At 53.8% G+C, this 20242-nt stretch overlaps 2 protein-coding genes across 2 annotated transcripts in view; both read left to right on the plus strand.

The window, feature by feature from the left end:
• Positions 1-10533, plus strand: part of LOC103724785 (putative pleckstrin homology domain-containing family M member 1P) — a 24538-nt gene extending 14005 nt beyond the window's left edge. The window contains 5 exon segments of the mRNA XM_029558074.1: positions 1215-1360; positions 3830-4023; positions 8992-9055; positions 9510-9667; positions 10422-10533. Coding sequence (XP_029413934.1) covers positions 1215-1360; positions 3830-4023; positions 8992-9055; positions 9510-9667; positions 10422-10533 — 674 coding nt within the window.
• A 6015-nt stretch (positions 10534-16548) lies between these two features.
• LOC103724786 (rho GTPase-activating protein 27-like) overlaps positions 16549-20242 on the plus strand; it is a 23870-nt gene continuing 20176 nt past the window's right edge. Inside the window, 1 exon segment of the mRNA XM_008821925.2 lies at positions 16549-17380. Within this exon segment, the coding sequence (XP_008820147.2) occupies positions 16578-17380 (803 nt within the window). The 5' untranslated portion in view covers positions 16549-16577.

Here is a 20242-nt window from a genome sequence, read left to right on the forward strand (position 1 = left end):
AGATCCCTGGAACTTTGGGGATTTTTCTAGCAGTTTTAAGATAGAAAAAGTGGGGTGAAGTGATGGTTCCCAAGAAAACGTGCCTGAAATCAAGATTTCAGGGGATTTTGCTTGGTTCCCAGCACAGGCCTTCCCACAAATTTAAGAGGCTGGCGGCCGTCCTAATGACTCTTAAGTGGCCGTTGCGTCACCAGATTTTTATATTAGAAAGATGTATAGATAGAGGTCTTTTGTCTACACCTTTGCAGGCAGTTGGGGTCCGTTAGGGGGTCAAAGAGACCTTCAGCTAACATCAGGGAGTAGCCCTGACCAGGAAGCCTCAGTTGTCTCTCTGTCCTTAGTGGTCCCACGCGAAGACTTTTAGACTGGAAACAAAAGGAGGAAATTAGAAGAGATTTTTGCTTCTCTCCTGGTGGGAGAGGTACTCATGAATCCTGCGTTTCCGAGGGTACTAGCTGCTGGCTGGCATGAGGTTCAGAGGCTCTCACGTTGGGCGCCAGATATGGGGGTGCAGGGATCTCGGGGCACCAGCTGCTAGCGTGGCGCCGGTCTCCTGCGCGCACCTGGGAAGCGGCAGGTCCCGTGGCTCGTCTGCTCCGCGTTGCTGGTGGGTCCCTGCTTCTCCGGTCTCTGTGGGTCTCTGCTACCAGGGCTGGCCCGGTCAAGTTCCATCCCAATTTCACCCGTGCACTCTCTCTCTAAGTTCAGGACCCGTCAGCTGCCAGGTCACGAGGAGAAGTGCGGGACGGCTGAAGCTGGATTTCCGTAAGTCGATGACGGAAGGATAACACCCCCCAGGGAGGCTGGATGATAGGCAGTAAGACACAGAACTCAGCTCAGTCAGTGGTACAGCCCCTTTATTCAGTGACTTAGCTCGGCTCCAAGTCTCGGTGATCCAGCTCCGATTATTGAGGGAAAACCAGGATACTTTGTACTGTGGGGGTAGTGGTGAAAACCTTAGCTGATAGGTACATTGTGGGATCCCCTATTTACATGTGGAAGTGGGCTCCTGCCAGGCTGCCAGACTGCAAAGAAAAAGCTGGCAGTTCCTGAGCCAGAGGCCATGTTTCTGTGAACCCTGCTGAAAAAAGAATCTCTGCATATGAGGCCGAGCCCATGGGCTATCCGGACATGAAGAGACTGCTACTTTACACAACAGGGGTCCCCAACAACTCTGACCCCCCCCACCACTCACCCACCATCCATCTCTCCAGGCTGCTCCCAGCAGATTGGCTTCTCCTTTGTACTACCCAAGCTCTGTGTCTTCTCTGGCCTCTATTACTGTGACTTTTGCCACCAAGACAATACTTCAGTGATTCCACCCAGGATTATCCACAACTGGGACCTCACCAAACGCCCGGTAAGTTCCTGTGCCAGCCAACAGGCTACACCCCTTAGTCCTACTTTTGCTGCAGGGAACAGAAGGCATGTTTTCTGGGTCTCTATCAATTATAAAGATGCTGTGTGGTTATTGTTTAACATGTAAAAATTAGAGAAGCCCAAAGACAAATCAAAATTAGATGTCATCCCTAAAGATAACTGCTATTCCTATTTCTTAACCTCTGAGCATCAATTTCTTCAGCTGTAAAATGGCAATGACAATTCTTAAGAGTATTTCAGAAGATGGCCTTTTCTGTGCATTTATGTACCTATGCATCTGGACTCATCTTGCCTTATTTAGTACATGCTTTGTTTACTTAATATTTTATCATAGGTACTTTTTAAAAATTGCCTTTTTTATGTGGGGATCAGACGACAACTTGACACCTTGTGGGAATCTGTTCTCTCCTTCCACCATGTGGGTCCCTAGAATTGAACTCAGGTCGTCAGGCTTGGCAGCAGGGACCTTTACCCACTGGTGCATCTTGCTGGACTTGGGTAGTTTTGTTATGCTTACCAAATGCTCCTAAACAGAATAGTTTGCTTGTGTGCTTGCTTGTATGCATGCTTGCTTATGATAGGGTCTCATAGTTCCTGCCAACAATGCTTTTCTTTCCGTGAGGCCTATTGGACCTGCTGTCCCTAATCTACTTGTCCTTAAGAGAGAGACTTGGCTTTCTCCAAAGGGCATGGATTTCTAAGACATAGAAACACAAGGAAGGAGCTATTTGTTTGTGTCCAGACCTGCAAGCTGTGCAATCTAGGCCTTTGGATGTGCCCCAGAGTACGGGGATGGTGACTTTAAGTCTGTTTCACCCCTGTGGTGAGGAGAAATCCCAACCCTGGCTTTGCTTTGGCTCTTCAGTGATTTACCTTGTCCCGACACCTGCCCTTAGTAAGTATTCAACCATATAGAGAAAATTCAAAATTCAGAAATGCAAAAGAGCCTTTTCATGGTAAAACAGTTTACTCTCCCAGCCTGCTGCTTCAGTGAAACGCTTCTTCATTCCCTGCTGGGATCCTTGTGCTTCCTTCCTTTCTCCCACTGGCACATTACAGTCCTCTTGTAGGCACTTCTGAGATCAGGAAATAGCCAGTTCTCCCTCAACAATCACTGACCTGGGAAAGACAGGAAAATTCAAAACAGAGAATAGTTGGGACCTCATCATTTGCTGCTTCTCTGGCTGACCGACTTGTGCTGAGATCCAGCTGGCACCTGGCAGGACATCAGACTAAGCCTGGGGTTCTGCTTTTGTCCGTCTGCTCTGAAACCATAGGTCAGGGACAGCCCTGTGTGCTGCCAGGCAGTGTTCGGTGCATATTCCTGGGTGTTGTTTCAGCCGCACTGCTCCTAAGGCCTGAGGCTGAGTTATTGAAATAGCTGGGCTAGGCTTTGAGGACAGCAATTTGACTCAAGCTACCAGGGGTTTACCGCTGGGCTGCTCCTAGGCTAGGGGCTGTTACCTCAGGGTTCTGGGATAGGGGAAAACGAGTTGTCCATTGCTTGGGGAGGTAAGACCTGCTGGGAGTTGGGGGATAGGAAGTCAGAGGTCTCCTCAGCCCCCAAGTATATGGGTGGGTCTCCTGAGGGTCTCATTGTACATTCCCTGACCCTCAGGGGCCACCAGGGCCACAGTAGACTCTTGCATAAAGCAATGCTCCCCTTTCCTGAGGATGTGCATGTCAGGCCCTGTGCCAAGAGCTTGCATCGGGTATTTCCTTTAGTCGAAACTCAAAATAATGTCATGAAGCTTTGGTTTTCCTCTAGAAAACTTTAGCTCTTGACACATAAGGAGGAGGCCACAGTGAAGGGAGTTTGTGGCAGTCCTGTGTTCTGAGACCATGCCAGAGCTGAGGCAGGATGGATAAGCAAGCCACTTTAGCTTTTCTGAGCTTGTTTGCTCATCTATGAAACAGGCCATGCCACCTCTCCCTATGGATTGTTCTCAAGATGAGAAAATGTGAAGGATCACTAAGCTCCATGGTGGAGAGCTCTGGTGGTTGCTTCTGGGCCCTGAGGAACCTTGTGGAGCTGTGTCTGCTCTGTAGCTTCCTGTGGTTGGAGCCTGATGGCGATGGAGTCACCTGGTTCCTGAGTCAGGGCCCAGAGGACAGCGTGTTTCATTTAGGCAGCAAAAGGGGGCTGGGAGCACAGGAAAGTGTGGGAAGAGGCTGTGAGGCCCACAGGGAGGGGGCTCCCTCCTCTGTCTCGGCATAATCAGAAGGGAGCAGCAACAGGGTTTGAGAGTCAGATAGACTGGTTTCAGATACTGACTGGACAATTTCAGAGAGTACAACCTTGGGGTCAAGTGGCCTCAACACTCTGACCCTGTTTCCTGGTCTGTAACATGAAGAAAGTGCCACTCATTGGGGGTAGGTGAGGACTAGGTAATGCAGTATCCAGCCAGAAGGCCAGGCTAAACAACCAATCACCCATTGGTGCCCCCAGGTGTGCCGACAGGCCCTGAAGTTCCCGGCACAGATTTGGGCCCAGCCTCTTATCAACCTGCAGCTAGTGAGCGCCTCTTTGTATGAGCATGTGGAGCGCATGCACCTCATCAGCAGGAGCTGGGAACAGCTAAAGCTTCTGGGGGACTACCTGGGCCTGTGCCGTAGTGGTGCCCTGAAGGAGATGAGCAAGAGGTGAGCTCTCTGCATGCATATGCACCCCCTTCACACACACACACACACACACACACACACACACACACACACACACCCACCACACACACCCCTAAGCCTGGGGAAGGCATCCACTTGGGAGAGATGCCAATGCTGAGCTGAGAACTTCCTACTGAACTGTCAAATCACTGCATCATTTAGGGGTGGTGGTTTTGTTTGAATAGTCATTCATTCATTCAACAAATATTTATTCAGAACAACTATTCCAAGCACTGGGAGAGGGAGAATGCAGTGCTGAACAAGGCAGACCCAAAGCCTCCCTCAAGAAGCCTCTGATCTGGCCGGGAAGGCAGATGAGCTAGCAGCATCTACAACCAGAGAGCCAAGAGTGGGGAGAGAGCAAGGAAGCTGCAGATATGTGGAGGAGACACGTCTGACCAGGAGGGTGGGGAGATAGAGCAGAAAGCTGTCCTGGAGGGAGTGACTCCTGAGATGAGACCTGAAAAGTGAACAGAAGTTAAAGAGGGAAGGAGGAGAGGAAAAGGGTTCCAGACAGAGGATTGGCAGGCACAGACCATGAGGAAGGCACCACACCTGGAAGGCCCAGAGAGGGCTTTGGCAGATGTGGGCAGGGTGGTAAGGGGCAGACTAGAGAAGGATGCTAGCCCGTCTTCATCCCTTGGCTGCTTGATGCTATCCTTGGCAACATTACTCCCTGGATCCTCCAGAGTATAAGGTTGGCAGCACCCTGGGGGTGGGCTCTTCTAGAAGCTTCTTGGTACTCAGGGCCTGGGGTCTTTGGTGTTTAAGGGATGGTAGATGACCTTAGGCTTCAGGCAAGAGCCTCTCTGTGACTGCCTCAAAACACTTCCTAGCCCTGCGCTCACAGCCCAGGCTGTGGCTTTTAAGGAACTGTACTCTCTGGGGGCCCTTAGGAGAGTACAGCTCTGGGAGTTCCACTGGCCAGTATGGACTTTGTGCCTATTTTTCCAGGTCTTTGGAGACTAGTGGCGCTCACAAGTCCTTCCACTTACCCAGCCTCACTTCTCTAGGGGCTGAAACAGACAATACTATCGGAAGGTGTCTCCTCAGGCCTAGGTACACTTTAGTTCTCCCAGAAGCACACCTGCTCTGTTCCTCAGAAATGAATGTGTCCAGTGCAGGTCCCAGCTCTCTGGGTGGAGCTATAGAACTCTGTACTAGGCAGAGGAGTATGCTGGTCCTTTACAGCCCTGCAGAGCAGCCAGTGAGCCCCTAAGGCTTTACCTTCTTCCTCAGGGCCTGGAGGAACAGAAAGCCTCCTTGGAGGGCTCTGCCACCCTGACTAGCCCAGTATCTCCTTTTTCCACAAAGTTGACCCATTTTTCTCCTTTCTGAGATTCTGTGGCCCAAGGCATGTGTCACTCTCTGCCTTATCCCTTTGAAATGGGGGTCCTCACTGGACCTACAACTTGCCACTTTTTAACTAGACTGGCTGGCCAGCAAACCCCAAAGATCCTTCTGTCTTTGCTCCCCATAGCACTAGTGTTACCATGTGCATGGTCACACTCCAGCTTTACCTAGGTGCTAGGGATCCTAATTTGGGTCCTCTTGTGCAGAAAGGGTTCTTCTGCTGAACTGTCTCCCAAACCCTGACATGCACATCTGCAGTAAATCCCCTTGTAGAGGAAACACAGGACAGAGGAAAAGCACAGAAACACCCTGCCTGGCCTAGACCTCTGCATGACTCCGGGAAGTGGCTTTGCTTCTCTGAGCCTGTTTACCCATTTTATAAGTTAGGCCACTGGTCTTGGGTATATGTGGCCTTCCTGAGTTATGGTGAGAACCACATGAGAGGCTCAGTAACTAGGCCTTAACCAGCCATAAGCAGGAAATAGCTGGGTAAGCATTATATGTGTCCTGAGGGAGGGTGCCAAACCATCCTGGGCAGGAGCTAGAAGGGCCGGAAGGCTGGAAGACTCTCAGTTGGTATATGAGCTGAGGGCTTATAGTTCTTCTCTTTCTTTAGAAAACAAAAACAAAAACTTTAAGAGAGTTTAGGTGATTGTGGTGGCACACACCTCTAATCCTAGCATTAGGAGATGGAGGCAGGAGAATTGGAGTTCAGGGTCATCCTCAGCTCCATATCAAAGCTAGCCTGGGCTATCCTGGCTACCCTGACAGGTACCCTGTCATAAAAAATCAAGAAAGAAGGCCAGCAAGATGGTTCGGAGGGCAGGTGCACTGAGTTGGATCTCTGGAACTCACAGTGAAAGGAGAGACCCAACTCCTGAAAGTTGTCCTCTGACTTCCATGTGTACACTGTGGCGTGCCCCATCCCCATATCATGCACAAACACAGTAATAATAATAAATAAAATACAGGTTTTTAAACTAAGAAAGGTGGGTGGGAGGGAGAGAAAGAAGGGTAAGACCTCTCTGGCATTAGTCAGGAACGAGGGAGAGAGGCTGCATGGCTCCAGCATTAGTGAAGAGCCAGATATTGGGGAAGCGGGGTGCCTGGAAGGCACTGGTATAGTAACTAACCCTGGAACTGGATGGCCTGATGGAAGAAGAGAAGGGCTGAGGAGGTCTGGACAGTCTGGCTGTGGGAGGCGAAGCCACGAGGATCTGCCCTCTGCTCATAGCCTCAGACTGTAAGGGCCTCTGAGAGAAGGGTTCCTTTATAGACCTGGGACATGTCTCCTGTGACCTCTTGGGCCTTTGGAAGGGGCCTCCATTATAGAAATGCCCCCACAGGGATGTGTGGGGCGGGTCCCTGTCTCTCGCGCCGCTGGGGCGGGTCCCGCGCACCACGTTGCTGTTCGGATCCTTGGCTCTCCGCAGCTACTGGATGCTGGCGACTCTGCGGGTCGATGCGCTTCCAGACGAGTTCCGTTCCAAGCTACCGGGCACTCCCTCTACGTTTTGCGATCCGTGGGCCACCGGATCACGAGGGGAGGTGCAGGAACGGCAAAAGCAAGATCTTCCGAGTGGTTGTTTACGAAGGGACAGCCCCCTCTGGGGAGACTGAATCGTAGGCAGTAAGACACAGGATACAGCTCAGTCAGACTCAGTGGTACAGCTCCGATTTATTAGGGGGAAACCAGGATATTTATTATAGTGTGGAGGCAGTAGCAAAAGCCTTAGTTGATAGGTGCTTTGTAGGATGCCCCATTTACATGTGGTGGTGGGCTTCTGTCAGGCTGTCAGACAGTGCCTGATTATCACACAGGAAAGACCTGGCAGTTTCTGTGCCAGAGGCCATGTATGTGTGACGGGCACTTCAAAAGGTGAGTCAGGAAGAGAGTAGGAAGGTGCCCCGCTGAGAAAGGGAGTCCTTCCATTTGCGCCAAGCCGGCCTGCGGCTATCCGGACATGGAGAGACTGCTACCTTAAACAGCAGGGGTTCCCAACAGGGATGTCCCGCCAGATCTTGGTGTTCCTACCTTTAGCCTCAGCTTTAGGAGTGGCCAGAAGAGGAATGGGAATCAGATAAAAAAAGTAAAACCCCAGCTACCCATGGAAGTCCCCCAGATCACCTGGCTTTGGCAGGGTCTTTTTGTCTTCACAGTTTCCCAGATCCCGAAGTTCCCCCACTCCCTTCCCTAGGCAGTTAGCTTTGCTCCAGAGGACTGAGAAGGGTCTTTTTGTTGTATGGGTGGAGAAACTGAGGCCCAGCCAGGCTGTGCCCAGCGCCTCACCATCTCTCCATCTGGCCTTAACCAAGCCTTTCAGGGAAGTCGGTTGCAAGGCCTTGCTGAGAGTGACAGGCCAAGGATACAGTGACTCCCAGGAAAGGCCCTGGGCCTGGCTGGCTCCCAGGACTGGACAGAGGGAAGATGGCAGGGATAATGCTCTATCAAATCAGCCCCACCCTTCCTGCCAGCTGAGAGCCAGCCCATGCACCTCCTCCGCGTTTTCCTGGAGATAAATGGCAGCCTCCTGTTCCCAGAGAGCTGGAAGCTCACTGGGGAAACTAGCATGGTAAACTGAGAGGTAAGTTGGAGGTGTCTTTACCCACATGATGCAGCCTGACCTACCTGGTCAGCTCCCATGGACCTCAACTGAAATGACTGGCTAGGGCATGGCCAAGTCCCCCAGGGGCTGACACTGTCCTGCCCTGTATGTCCAGGATGTCCAGGCACAGGACCCCAGACTTCTCCTAACTTGGACTATCTCCACATCAGTACCCACAAATGCAGACATGCAGCAAGGCTGGTCAGGGCTCTACGCCAGGGATTTTCTACAAGTGTTTCTATCCCTCAGGACGTGACCTGGGGTCCCCTGTTATTGGTGTGTTGGGAACCTGGGTGGGGCTGGTGTCCTGCTCTCATCTTCTCCTCCCAACCCTGAAATAGGATCTGCTTTCCTAGAATATGGCTCAGTTGCTCTCACAGATCACTGAAACCAGACACTTTAATGTGTGTGAATGTGTATCCCTCAGCTAGACAAGGAACGACCACGGGCAGCAACCACGTCAATGTATCTCTGTCCTCAGTATTCTACCAGTGGTGACAGTGGAGTGGATAAGGATATAGGCCAGACTCCTACATTCAAGTTCTAGCTCTGACTCAACTCTGTGACCTCAGGCAAGTTATTTAACCGGAGCTTCCTCTCTTCCCAAAATGGGAGTCACAATCAAACTGGCCTCACGGGATTACTGCAAGGATTCGATACTTAGCCCAGCTTTTGGTACCAAGTATCAGCATGCATCATCCTTTTCCTCACAGCTGTTAGTCATATGTTTACAATGTACATGCTTTCAGTAAATTATTTAATCCTCAAAACAGGTCTGTGTCTTGTTCAGAGGTGAAGTAGCTTGCCCCAGATCCAGCTGGTTATTGTACCAGGTAGTTCAAGTGGGGCACAGACAGACTGATTTGTGCTCTTGGCCTGCTGGTAACCCAGACTTGTGATGCTGGCAGACAGTGCAGAGGGAAAGAAAACAAGGTACACAGGGAGCCTGGCCTAGAACCCTTCTGAGGAAGTGCTTGTGTTGTCTTTGCAGGCTAAGCCACAGGAATTATCTCTTGGAGTCTCCCCACAAATTCAGTGTCGCTGACCTCCAGCAGGTGAGCATGTGGTGTTCCCCTTAGGCCTCACTGGAGGGCTCTTGTTCCTGGAGATTTCACAAAGGAAAATAGCAGAGGGAAGAAGGACCTGCAGTTTACTGGGGCCAGGTAGCGCGCCTTCAACTGTTGACGCCTCAGAACAGCCTCCTGCCTGTTTCCTGCCTCCCTGAGCAGTCAGTCCCTGACCACTCAGGCCCCCTGGACTAACCATGGGCTCCAGCCTCCTAGGGGTGAGCGTGGAGAGCCCTTCCATCCGAAGAGGGCAGAGTGGATGAATTTGGGTCCCCCTCGGTCAGTCCCATACCCCCAATGACATCAGATACAGACTGGGAGCCTGTATCACACAGCCTGACTCAGAGAGGTCCCCTTGCCCATGTAGAGCCAGGCATCTCTGAAGTAGGTGCCATGGTGATGCAGCAGATCCACCTATGGCTGTCTCCACTTGTTCCCACAGATTGCAGAGGGAGTATATGAAGGCTTCCTCAAGGCCCTGATTGATTTTGCCTCCCAGCATGTCTACCACTGTGACCTGTGCACCCAGCGAGGCTTCATCTGCCAGATCTGCCATCATCACGACATCATCTTCCCTTTTGAGTTTGACACCACAGTCAGGTCCTCAGAATACCTAGTGAGCTACTTCCATACCCACAGCCTGACCCAGTACCCATGGTGGTAGGATTCACTCTCTTATGCAAGGGCACACTGGATGTCTACTCTGTGCCAGTGCCCAGAGTTAGTGTGGCTACCAAGAGCAGCCTGGGCCTACAGGGGTCCCCTCCTTCTCCCCATCACCCTAGAGAAGAGGTGGCTACTGCCTCTTGGAGTAGATTTTCTGATCTTAGTCCACAAATGAATTGAGCAGATTGAACCAAGCATATCCCTGGCTCTGGAACACTACATAAGGCCTAGCACAAAGTGAGTGCCTGGGGGCCGAGGAGTAACTTCCCATTGCCTCTATTGCAGTAAGTGCTCATTCTTGCCTCCCCCCATTACCGTGCATCACTAGAAGCTCCTGAATAGAAGTACACACCCCAACCTTCCCACACCCTCAGTAGGTAAACCAGTCAGAGTCACCCCTGAATGGGCTGGAGCTGTTGTCTAAACTATTCTAAAGATAGGAAAGAAGTCATTAGACACTCAAGCAGCACTTACAAAGAATGAAGTGAGACACAATATCAGTGAGTACTGGGGTCACTTATGGATTGAATTTTAGAAGTAGTTTTCTAGAAGTGGAAGGCTTTGCATATGGGTGCAGGCTACAGGCAGACCATAGCCACCCTGTGGGTTCTGTCCAAAGCCCTGGCCAGCCTGGGCCTGGGCACATCTGGATGACTGGTACTAGCAGCCCTTAATGTTCTTTCCCCAGGTGTGCCAAATGCAAAATTGTCTTCCACCAGAGCTGCCAGTGAGTGGTGAGGAAGGGGTGTCCCCGCTGTGCCTGTCGGCGCAAGTACCAGGAACAGAACATTCTTAGCTAACCCTGATGTTCTGACCCACCAAGGCCAGAGGAGCTGCAGCTCAGCCATCCAGCTGGGTCTGCCATCAGGCCGGGCTCCTCTGTGTTACTGTCAGGAAGATTCAGGTGTGCCCAGATTGCTAGCCTCCAGAGAAGGCCAAGGAAATCCCAGTGATGTCCATGGCTCCGCACTACCCTTCTGTTCCAGAAAGTGGAGACCCACCAGATGCCCCTGCCCAGGGCTCTTCACCAGGCCTGGCTCAGCTAGCTGTCATGGCACCTCCATTAGGGCTGTTCATACACTCTGGAAAGAAGACTTAGAAAGCATTTTCAACCCTACATCCCTGATTAAAAGGTCTAGTTTTTTAAGGTGGGTTTTCCCTCTTCATATTTAAATAGAACATATTTATTTTTTTTATTCTTGACCCTCCCAAGTCCCCCAAGAAACCCACCTCTCCTATCTGGAGCAGATGAGCAAGAGCTACCCGAGCCCAGAGGCAGGCATGAGGCTGGGTGGGCAGGCCACTGTGGGACAAAGGCCTGTCTGTGAACTGGATGCCTTTCCTTCACCCTTTCTGGCACATACTGCCAACAATGCAAGTGGTATGTGCCAAACCATCCGGCATACAGGGCTGGTCAGTTCCTATGACCACCTCCCTCTTCACCTGAATTCCTCTGGCCTGGGGTCACAGCACTGCAGGAGCAGGGGAATGCCCCACACCAGCACTGTCAGCACTTCGAACCTTCCTTGGTTCAGGAAGGCCATGATCTTGCCCATCCTCATCCCTCCACCCTCCTAGTCCTGCCTGGAAGCAGGACTAGCCCCTGTCAGGATAGAGTAGGTTGGACAACAGAGAGGCCCCAAGCTCCACCTGTAAAGAAGAGACTCATCATTGTTCAACTGTGGAGATATACAAGGACATGCCCAGCCGCTGCCCCATGGAAGCCTCATCAGCCTCAGTCTTACAAAGCCATGAGTTCACAAAGCTGCTTCACTTTTGGCCTTGTCTGTCAGAACACTACAAAGCCCAAAGAACTTCCTGGGAGCAGGGTGCCTTTGAAGAGGCCCTTGAGGTTGATGGCAGCAGCCTGGAATTGTTCTCAAGGTGTTCAGAACCTTGAGGCTTTGCCGTGGGGTAGGGTGGGGGTAGGGATGCTGCCTTCTCTTCTGTACCCACCCAGCAGCCCCTCTGGACATCCCCAAGCACTTTGAGTCAGAGATCTCAGGTGGAAAGGAGGGCCTCCCAGGAAATGCGCCTTCATGCCAAGAGAAGCAGCTTCCTCACCCTCCCTGAGGTGAATGGACTGAGTCATCTGCCCAGCACCCTGGAGCTGGAAGGATTGTGCAATAGAAAAGAGGAGGTGTTAGGCAGGTGGCAGAGACTGCCACACAGTTCCTCTGTCCCCATCATGGAAGATGGCACTCACCAGTGACTAGAACACCCAAAGCCTCCAGAACCAGAATTCATATCCCCACCCCACATCCAGCATTAACACTCCCCCAAACCCACAGCCTGATTAGAGCCTTCTTGCCCTGGGTCCTCGGGTGGGCAGGAGTCTTCCCAGCACCTGGATTATGAGCATTAGAGCCTGTCCTTGCCCCTTTACTAAGCAAGCTTCTAATGCACTCAGATGAGTTCCTTTACCCCACGCTGCCAGAAGAGAGCTTACCTGAACCTCAGCAGTGCCCACACTATTTTTAAAATGTTCTTTTATGCAATAAACTTTCTGGTAAGTGGGGCCCTGGTCCTTCTGAGAAGTGCTTGGCAATGTATTGAAGGAATTGCTGCTGTGTGATATTTGAATGATTTTGCAGTAAAGAGCTGGTCTTTCTAATCACAGTCTGGCTTCTGAATCTTAATCCTGTCACTGCTGGGGAGACGACCAGTCATCCGATCCATTCGGCAGCCCCTTGCTCCCCTTAAATCCTAGGCACAGGGGATCCTGGGTCCCTGGCACACTTGTGTGCCAGGAGGAACAGGGAGAAGAGGATGACAGTATTCAACTTGCAGGGGGGGGAGGGGGACAGATTTATATACACTCAACTTTAACAACTTAAGCTGACTCTTAAATGCCAGAATACAGACATCACCTTCCCTCCAACTGTCCTGTAAAAGCTCAGAAATCTAAGTGGAGAGGGGGCTTAGGGACGACAGGTGAAGTGAGTAGACCCTGACTCCAGGACTGGTGGATTTAAAACTCAAGTGACCTCTCTAGCTGCTGGCCTTCCTCAGAAGTTCCAGAAGCCCCCCCCCCCACTGCTCATGTGAAAACAAAAGAAGGGCCCGGTGTGGGGCCCCCTTTAATCCCAGCACTCGGGAGGCAGAGGCAGGCAGATCTCTGTGAGATCGAGGCCAGCCTGGTCTACATAGTGAGTTCCAGGACAGCTGGGGCTACAGGGAGATCCTGTCTCAAACAAAACAAAACAAAACAAAACAAAACAAAACAAAACAAAAAAAGAACAAAAGGAGGAAACAGACAAATTCCTAGGGAAACCAGGTTGCAGGAAAATGGTACAGAAAGACAACATACAGGCTGCAATTTCCTGTCCTTGAAGACGCTTTCAGGCAGTGAGTGGAGTGCCCCTTGCCCATCTATGAGCCAGATTTTTTAAGGACTTCCCTCCTCCAGGGGCCTAGGCCCAAAGAAAGGAAAGAGGAGCTGGGTTTGGGGATTGGAGAAGGCAGGCCCAGGGAAGAGGCCTGACACATGAGCTGGTGCTGCCCTGTCTTTGGCTCAGCCTTTCTACCCACAGTACAATGCTTCTGAGGGCATGTTTCCCCTTCCTCCCCTCTGCCTAGAGGGGCATGGAAAAGTCAGAGACCCCATCCTGAGAGCTCATGCCATAATAGGCAATAAAAAGTAATAAAGTGTGCATTTAACACCGTTGTGCTTAGTGTATCTCATTTAATCTTTCCAGAAAGCATATCTATGGAGGTGATGAGAGAAAACAGGTTGTAGACAGAAAGCATTACTTCCCATGCTAAAGGCCAGGATGTGACAGAGATGAGTATCAGACTGCTGGACCCCAGACAAGGATCTCCCTGGTGGTTGGGTGATTAGGGCAACTAGGGAGAGACCTACAAGGTAGGGTGGAAGGAGGGAGGGCTCATCCAGCCTCTTTTCTAAGTGTGTAGTGGGGGGGGGAGAAGTTTGAGGGTATCTTTGCTCAGCTAAAGGAGCCTAAGCCTGGCATGGAGGTGCCTTTCTCTTTGTTCACTAGCCTGAAGCAGCCAACTCTCCAGCAGAGCACCTAGGTGGACCCCACCCCCCTCCTTGCAGGCCTGAGAGTAAGTGTGTTCTAGGGCCAAGGCTTGCCCTTGTCAGAGGAGAGCTCAGGCACTGGTCAGAGAGATAAGGCTGCTATCCCAGGAATCACCAGGAATCAGGTGGTTCCCACGGTTGGAGGGTCTCCGTTCAGGATCTGGCCGCCTGCGGAGGACTGGAAGGTAGATAGATCTCTTCCTCTACAAGGATTGGGGGGGAGGGGCCGGTGGGAGCATGATCTGACCAGAAGTTATTGAAAGAAGCTGCAGAGCTCCCGCTGTTCGCCATCCAGGCCCTGCTATCGCCTCCAACCAGGACAGGTGTGGCCCAGGATCCCTGGAGGTGCAGGGGGAGAGGGGAAAGGGTGGCGTCTCTGCTTCTGGAGCAGTGGCCCGGCCCAGAGGACAGTAAGCCAGGACACCGGGGATTGTCTCTCGCAACTGCAGCCCAGCCCCAGCCTGGGAGGAAATTCTGCCGAGCTCTCCGCTGGTTATGTTGTTAACAGGAAACAGGGCAGCGCAGGAGCCGGGCTGTGGGGCAGGCAGCGCCAGACGCCAACCCCACGCGTGCCTGCCGGGGCAAGTGGAAGCAAGGTCAGCGGGCGAAAGCTCTGAGGTGCCTGGGCCCCGCTGGAATGGGGAGAGGGTATTGGGGAGGGTGTCGCTGAGCCGTGGGAGGGCGGCGAGGGTGCCCCAGGTAGCGGTCCTCACCCGGGAGCCCTGCAAGCCTCCTGCCTGCTCTTCTAAAGGCGCTAGGGCAGGAGCAGCGCCAGCCGAGAGGAGGGCCCCGCGGCCGGATCCGCGGAGGAGGAAGCTTAGGCAGGCTGCCCGCTGTTCAGGGTCGGGAGGGGACCAGCCGAAGTTCCGCAGTGCCATCTTAGGCGTTGGTGCCTCTACGCCTAGAGTGACTGGGACAGAAGACGCTGGAAACCTCCAGGGGAAGGATGCGTTCTTGCGCTCCCAGGATCCTCCCGGCTTTCCTATCCCTCTCCTCTTCACGCCCCCAGAATCCAGGAAAGGTCTGGGACTCGGGTCCTCCTTCCCCATAGCCCAAGACTCTGCGCTCTAGTGAGCGTCCCTGCAAGGGGACTCTCCGAGTTTGTCCAGGCAGGGACGGGCTGCTCCCAGGAAGGGCCTGGGAAGGCGGAGGTGAGCCAGGGATGGGTAGTGCGCTCAACCTGCCTGCAAAACGCTGGGGGTTGGTGATTCAGCGAGTAAAAGGCCTCGCTCGGAATGTGAACGCCGGGTGGAGACAACTAGCCCCAGCCAAGCATTCCCAGAGCATCTCGCCCACCGAACTCAGGGCCTCGAGGACAGCAAATCCTCGGGGGGTGACCGAGAGAAGCAGGGACGGACAAGCAGGACCTTATCGACCCTTGGGCTCCCCTCGAGACCCGTCAGTGCCCCTTCCAACGCAGCCCCTCCCGCATGTCTCCTCTTGCATCAGGTCGGGTCTCGCAGGTCCCTCAAGGTCCGGGGTACAGGCATTAAGGCTCCTCCTTGACCTGCCAGACAGCTGTATTGAGGATGGGGACAGCCTTACTAAGTGTGTGTCCGGGCCTTTCTCCCCCAGCTGCTCGGCTGAGTGCGATCTCTCCACCCCAGCCCTTGGAAGCCCCTCCCAGGGAGATGGTAGAGGCCTAACCTACAGCCCTCCGCTGGCCCCGCCCATCCAGCTCGTGGGCTGCCTGAGACCGGCTCTGTCATTATGAGTACTCCGTCAGGGTCTTGGGAAAGGGGGAGTGACCAAAGTGTCCTTACTCCCGGGTTTGCTGGCAAGCTCTGGTCTGCCCTAAGACGCTGCCTCCAGGGGTCAGGGTGCTCAGTGACTCAGTTTACACCCCTTTAGAAGTCTGTCACAGCAAGAGGGTGGACTCGCGGCTGCAGGTCCCCAGGTCACCTTGTAGGGTAGTAACGGTGTGGTCAGTGTAGGGCTTTGGAAGAACCACTACTTCCGGAGGAAGCAACTGACTTCACTTTGTTTTGAAGGCACAAGGCAGATTTACAGTTGGGGTCCCCTTTCCAACACACCAGGCGCCAGACTGAGCTGGCATGGGGAAAGAGCCTTGTGGCGATCACTCCCGAGGGTTTTGGGGACCCTGGTGACATAATGCATCCCAAGGCAGGTGCTCATACTGGGAAGCCCAGCCTCTTTTCGGAGTTGGCCTGGAAGCTGGCGGCGCGGGGGGGGGCGGGGGGAGCGGGGGTTAGTTATTGGCTTGCCTAGGCCGGCTGGGCGGGCCAGACTCCCGGTTAACCTGTGCCGCACAGCCTTTGGGGAAGGAAGGAGAAACCCAGAGAACCGGTTCTCCAGCCTTAGCTGTGGAAGGCCCTTCAAAATCCTTGGACTAAGTGGGGCAGGGACACCTCAAGGAGAACAATTTGAGGGCTGCCACAGAGCCTGCACCCAACGCTGACTCTGCGGGCCCCAGGCGCAGGCTCGTAGTGGGAGAGCTGAAGAACTTTCCAACTATTCCCTGTAGGCTGGAAGCGTCAGGGTGGGGCGGAACCTGGGAGCAGGAGCGGCGAGAAAAGGCCCTGATTCCCACTTCACCATCCCAGAAGCCAGCCTTCAGGCAAATGTGCGGTTTATCTTAGAGTCCCGGCAGTCACCGCAGCTCTTTGGGTCAAAGTTTCCCTGGCCGTAAAGTTGGGCCCGTATCACCCCCAGTTTCCTCCCCACGGATTGCAGCGAGTTACGTATTTTAACAATCAGCGACCCAGAATGAAGGGATTGTTGTAATTCCATGATTTTATGCAATCAAGTCCACCTTCCAGAGCTAGGAAAACTGAAGCCCGAATGCCCTGGCAGAGTGCAGAATCAGGACTCGAACCCAGGTCTTTGACCCCCAGAACGGTGCTCTTCCCGGCTCCTGACCTCCGCGGCTTCGCTTCTCCTTGCCTGCAGGAAAACGCGGTGGCCGCGATGGCGGCGGACGTCCAGGGGGACGTGTACGTGCTGGTGGAGCACCCCTTCGAGTACACGGGCAAGGATGGGCGCCGTGTCGCCATTCAGCCCAACGAGCGCTACCGGCTGCTGCGACGCAGCACCGAGCACTGGTGGCACGTGCGGCGCGAGCCTGGGGGTCGCCCCTTCTACTTGCCCGCGCAGTACGTGTGCGAGCTGCCCGCGCTGGGCGACCCTGCCCCCACCCCGCTGCCTCCCGCTCCCCAGCCGTGCCGCGCGGTCCCGGAGCCTCTGACCTACGACTACCGCTTCGTGAGCGCTCCGGCACCCGCGGGCCCCGACGGTGCGGCTGCGGAGCCCCGAGGCATCGCCAGCTCCCTGTGTGGCCCAGCGCCGCACAGCACTTCGGGCCAGCGCCGCAGCCTGGAGCCGGGCGGATGCCTGTAAGTGCGGCGGGCAGCGCGGATGCGGCCCGCGCAGTCCCTGGATGACCTGACACGGGCCGCCGCAGCGCCCCCTGCCGGCCTCCTCGGGAGTGCGGGCCACTTCAAGGCCCGCAGCGTGGCGGGCTCCTGGGTGTGCCTGCGACCCCTGGCGCGCAGCGACTCCGAGAACGTCTGCGAGGCCATCCCGGACTTGCGCTTCCCGCCGCGGGAGAAGAGCCCAAAGCAGGTAGGGCCCCCGAGCCAGGAGGCGCGTGGGCGGGCGGTCACAGTCAAGCAGAGCCCGGGCGGGGGGGCGATGCCCTGGGAGCCCATGGACGTCTCCCCGGACGCCTGCCTGTGGCCACCAGCTTTGAAGAAGCTTGCTTTCCCCGACCACGAAGAGTGGTCAGGCTCATGAGCCCCACCTCCTACTCCCAAGTGTCAAAGCTCCCCAGAAGCCCAAAAAATTTAATTTGGCTCGTGGCAAATTGAACGTATCAGAGGCCACGGTTTGTCTCTTTACCTCAGTGTGAATATTCAAATTTTGTGCAGAAATGCAAAGGAGCTTGATCACAATCCTGCTGGGCGGTTAACTAATCTTTGGCAAATGCATGCCCCAAATCCCACCGATCTGTAGCGGAGTGCTGGGCATGGAATGGGACTGCCTCACCTCACGAAGTTTAAGCTGGAGGTTGGGTCAGATGAGATGGTGGTTGTGAAAGTCAGGCATCTGCTTCTCTTTTGGGCTGCTTCCAATGTTTCGGTTCCTTTTTTAAAACTCTTAATGGGCTTGTTTCAGAAACAAGGTCGGTTATGGTGAGGGTGTTTCTGCTCACTTTCGGAATCGGGATTTGAGACATTGAAAATAGAGTACATTTTAAAACACAGCATCAGAACCGGCTTCGCCCTGCCATCTTAAACTTTAGAACCTTTTAGGGAGGGACAGCCTTCCAGGGATGGGTGCTCCCAGCGTTGACATCTGCCACCCGCTGTGAAATTATCCACAGCTCACGTCCTCTCTCAGGTTCTTAGTTTCACCCAAAGTGGAAGAGACAGATGAAAGGCCCCTGAGATCCAGGAGCCTCTTGTCCTTGCTGTGATCACACTAAACACAAATGCCTGCAGGTGCAGAGACCGAGCACATAGACCAGCTGCTAGGGCTCGGCCTAGAACAGCGTTCAAGTTTTGAGGCTACTGAAACCCAAATTCGACTCTGCTGGGTCAACTGCCAGCTGCTGATGAGCTCGGTTTCCTCGCACGTAATCAATACCCAAGAAATAAGATTGTTGTGAACCTTAAACGCAGTGAGGCATGGAAGCACTTGGCACGCTGCACCCGGTGTAGCGAGAGCAGCTAGGGTCCTTTGCTGCAAGCCCTGCGCCTGTGTGCTCAGGTTTCCGAAGAGCATCCTGCCCCCTGGTGGTCACCTCGGAGAACAACACGCAGCAGGCTTGAGTGACTGAGGCAGGTCGCTGTGTCCTGCGCTGCTGCCAGCCAGCAGGTCAGGTGACCTCTACGCTAGCTGGCTAAATGCCAAAGCTCTATCCCCTGGTGCTCCTCTGATCCTAGGCAGGCTCCCTGCAGAACACTCCTGGTCTATCCAGATCGGAGGATCCTAGTAATTAATGATGGGAATGTGTCTAGAGTGAATCTGCCCTGGAGGTGGAGAACGCCCTGGCTCTGAACCCCACCCCCAGCATCTGACCGAGAGACTATGACAGACACTGTGTTGAGGAGAAGCGAAGACCTGCAGTCTCTTCATCCATGAGCCAGGGCTCTGCAGGTCTGCCCAAGGGCAGCTCCCCAGGCCCTGGGACCAGGGGGAGAAGAGGAACACCCCCCCCCCGGGTCCCAGAATCTCCTGAGAAATCTCCCCCAGCCACCAGGGTCCCTAAACAATGGTACCTTTCCCTATCCTTCCTTCAGCTCCCAGTATGTTCCCAGTTGCTGTAGGTTGGGGGCACAGGGTGAAGGGAGGACCTGGGAAGCCTGCAGCAAAAGACCTGCCTGCTGAGCAAAAAGGCTCTGCCTTGCTCAAATTCACCATGTGGCCTTAAGGTGCTCAGCGTCTCTGATCCTGTCTCCTCCTGTGTACTAAGTATAGCAGTAGAACACCCTCTGTGACCTCCATTTACTGGAGGTCAGCTGTGGCTCTCCCTGACACCCTGTCCTCCACAAACTGCAGGGACCGGGAGTTGGAGTTGGTTCTCCCTTGGAAAGGAAACCCCACCTCTGCCTTTCCTTGTCCAAGACAGCACAGGAAGGAATTTCCTAAAAGGTGAGCCTCCCTGTTTTCCAAAGGATGTAGATGCACACGCCCCCACTCCCCACTCTCAATCACACCACCACTCCACACCTCCCACTCATACCTTCACACCCCACCCCTACTCACATCTTTAGTCACACCCCCTCACCTCCCATGGTCCTGATTTCTAGGTCTGTTTGCTTGCTCTTGGGTGTTCATTAAGCATAAATTGACTACATGCCTCTCAAGACCCCTAGAGACCTAGAGAAGTCCGTAGCCCAGTCACAGTCTGGGGAGGTGCACCGTCTGAGATGAGACGCTGGTAGTAGGGAATAGACAACGCCGCAGTCCCACACAGCCCAGGCTGTCTAGAATAGTGCTACACTGAGGGTGCTGTGGAGAGGTGTGGACAGAGCCACATGGGGGTCTAGTAGTTCCATTCCAACCCACCGCTTGGGTTGACCATGGAGTTTGAGGTTTGGTGGTATATACCATCAGGCAGGGCTTTGTGGGAATTCAGGCGTTATCCTGCAGCCTTTGGAAGGCCCTTAGCAGGGAAGGGAGTGAGATGGAGAAAGGCTCCTATGGCTGGGGCTGCAAGGAGATAATGAGAGGGTCACAGGATCTGGGGAAAAGGGAAGGATGATCAGGCATCCTCGCTTCACACTCACGTGGGTGGACAGGCAGTGGCAGTATTTACAGAGGCCTTGGAGGAGGTGTGGGGTGGAGGAAAGTTGGGGTGCACCTGAATATAGTTGACAAAAGGAGGAAAAGAGGAGCTTGAGATGAAACATCCTGGGAGCAAAGAAGAAAGGCAGGCAAGCACTGGCCCAGAAGCCAACGAGAATGTGCAGAAGGGGAGACCGGAAGCTCAAGATAGATAAAGG

This window comes from Nannospalax galili, unplaced genomic scaffold, assembly GCF_000622305.1.
Source record: "Nannospalax galili isolate Female #2095 unplaced genomic scaffold, S.galili_v1.0 scaffold1128, whole genome shotgun sequence".
In the NCBI taxonomy this organism is placed as follows: domain Eukaryota; kingdom Metazoa; phylum Chordata; class Mammalia; order Rodentia; family Spalacidae; genus Nannospalax; species Nannospalax galili.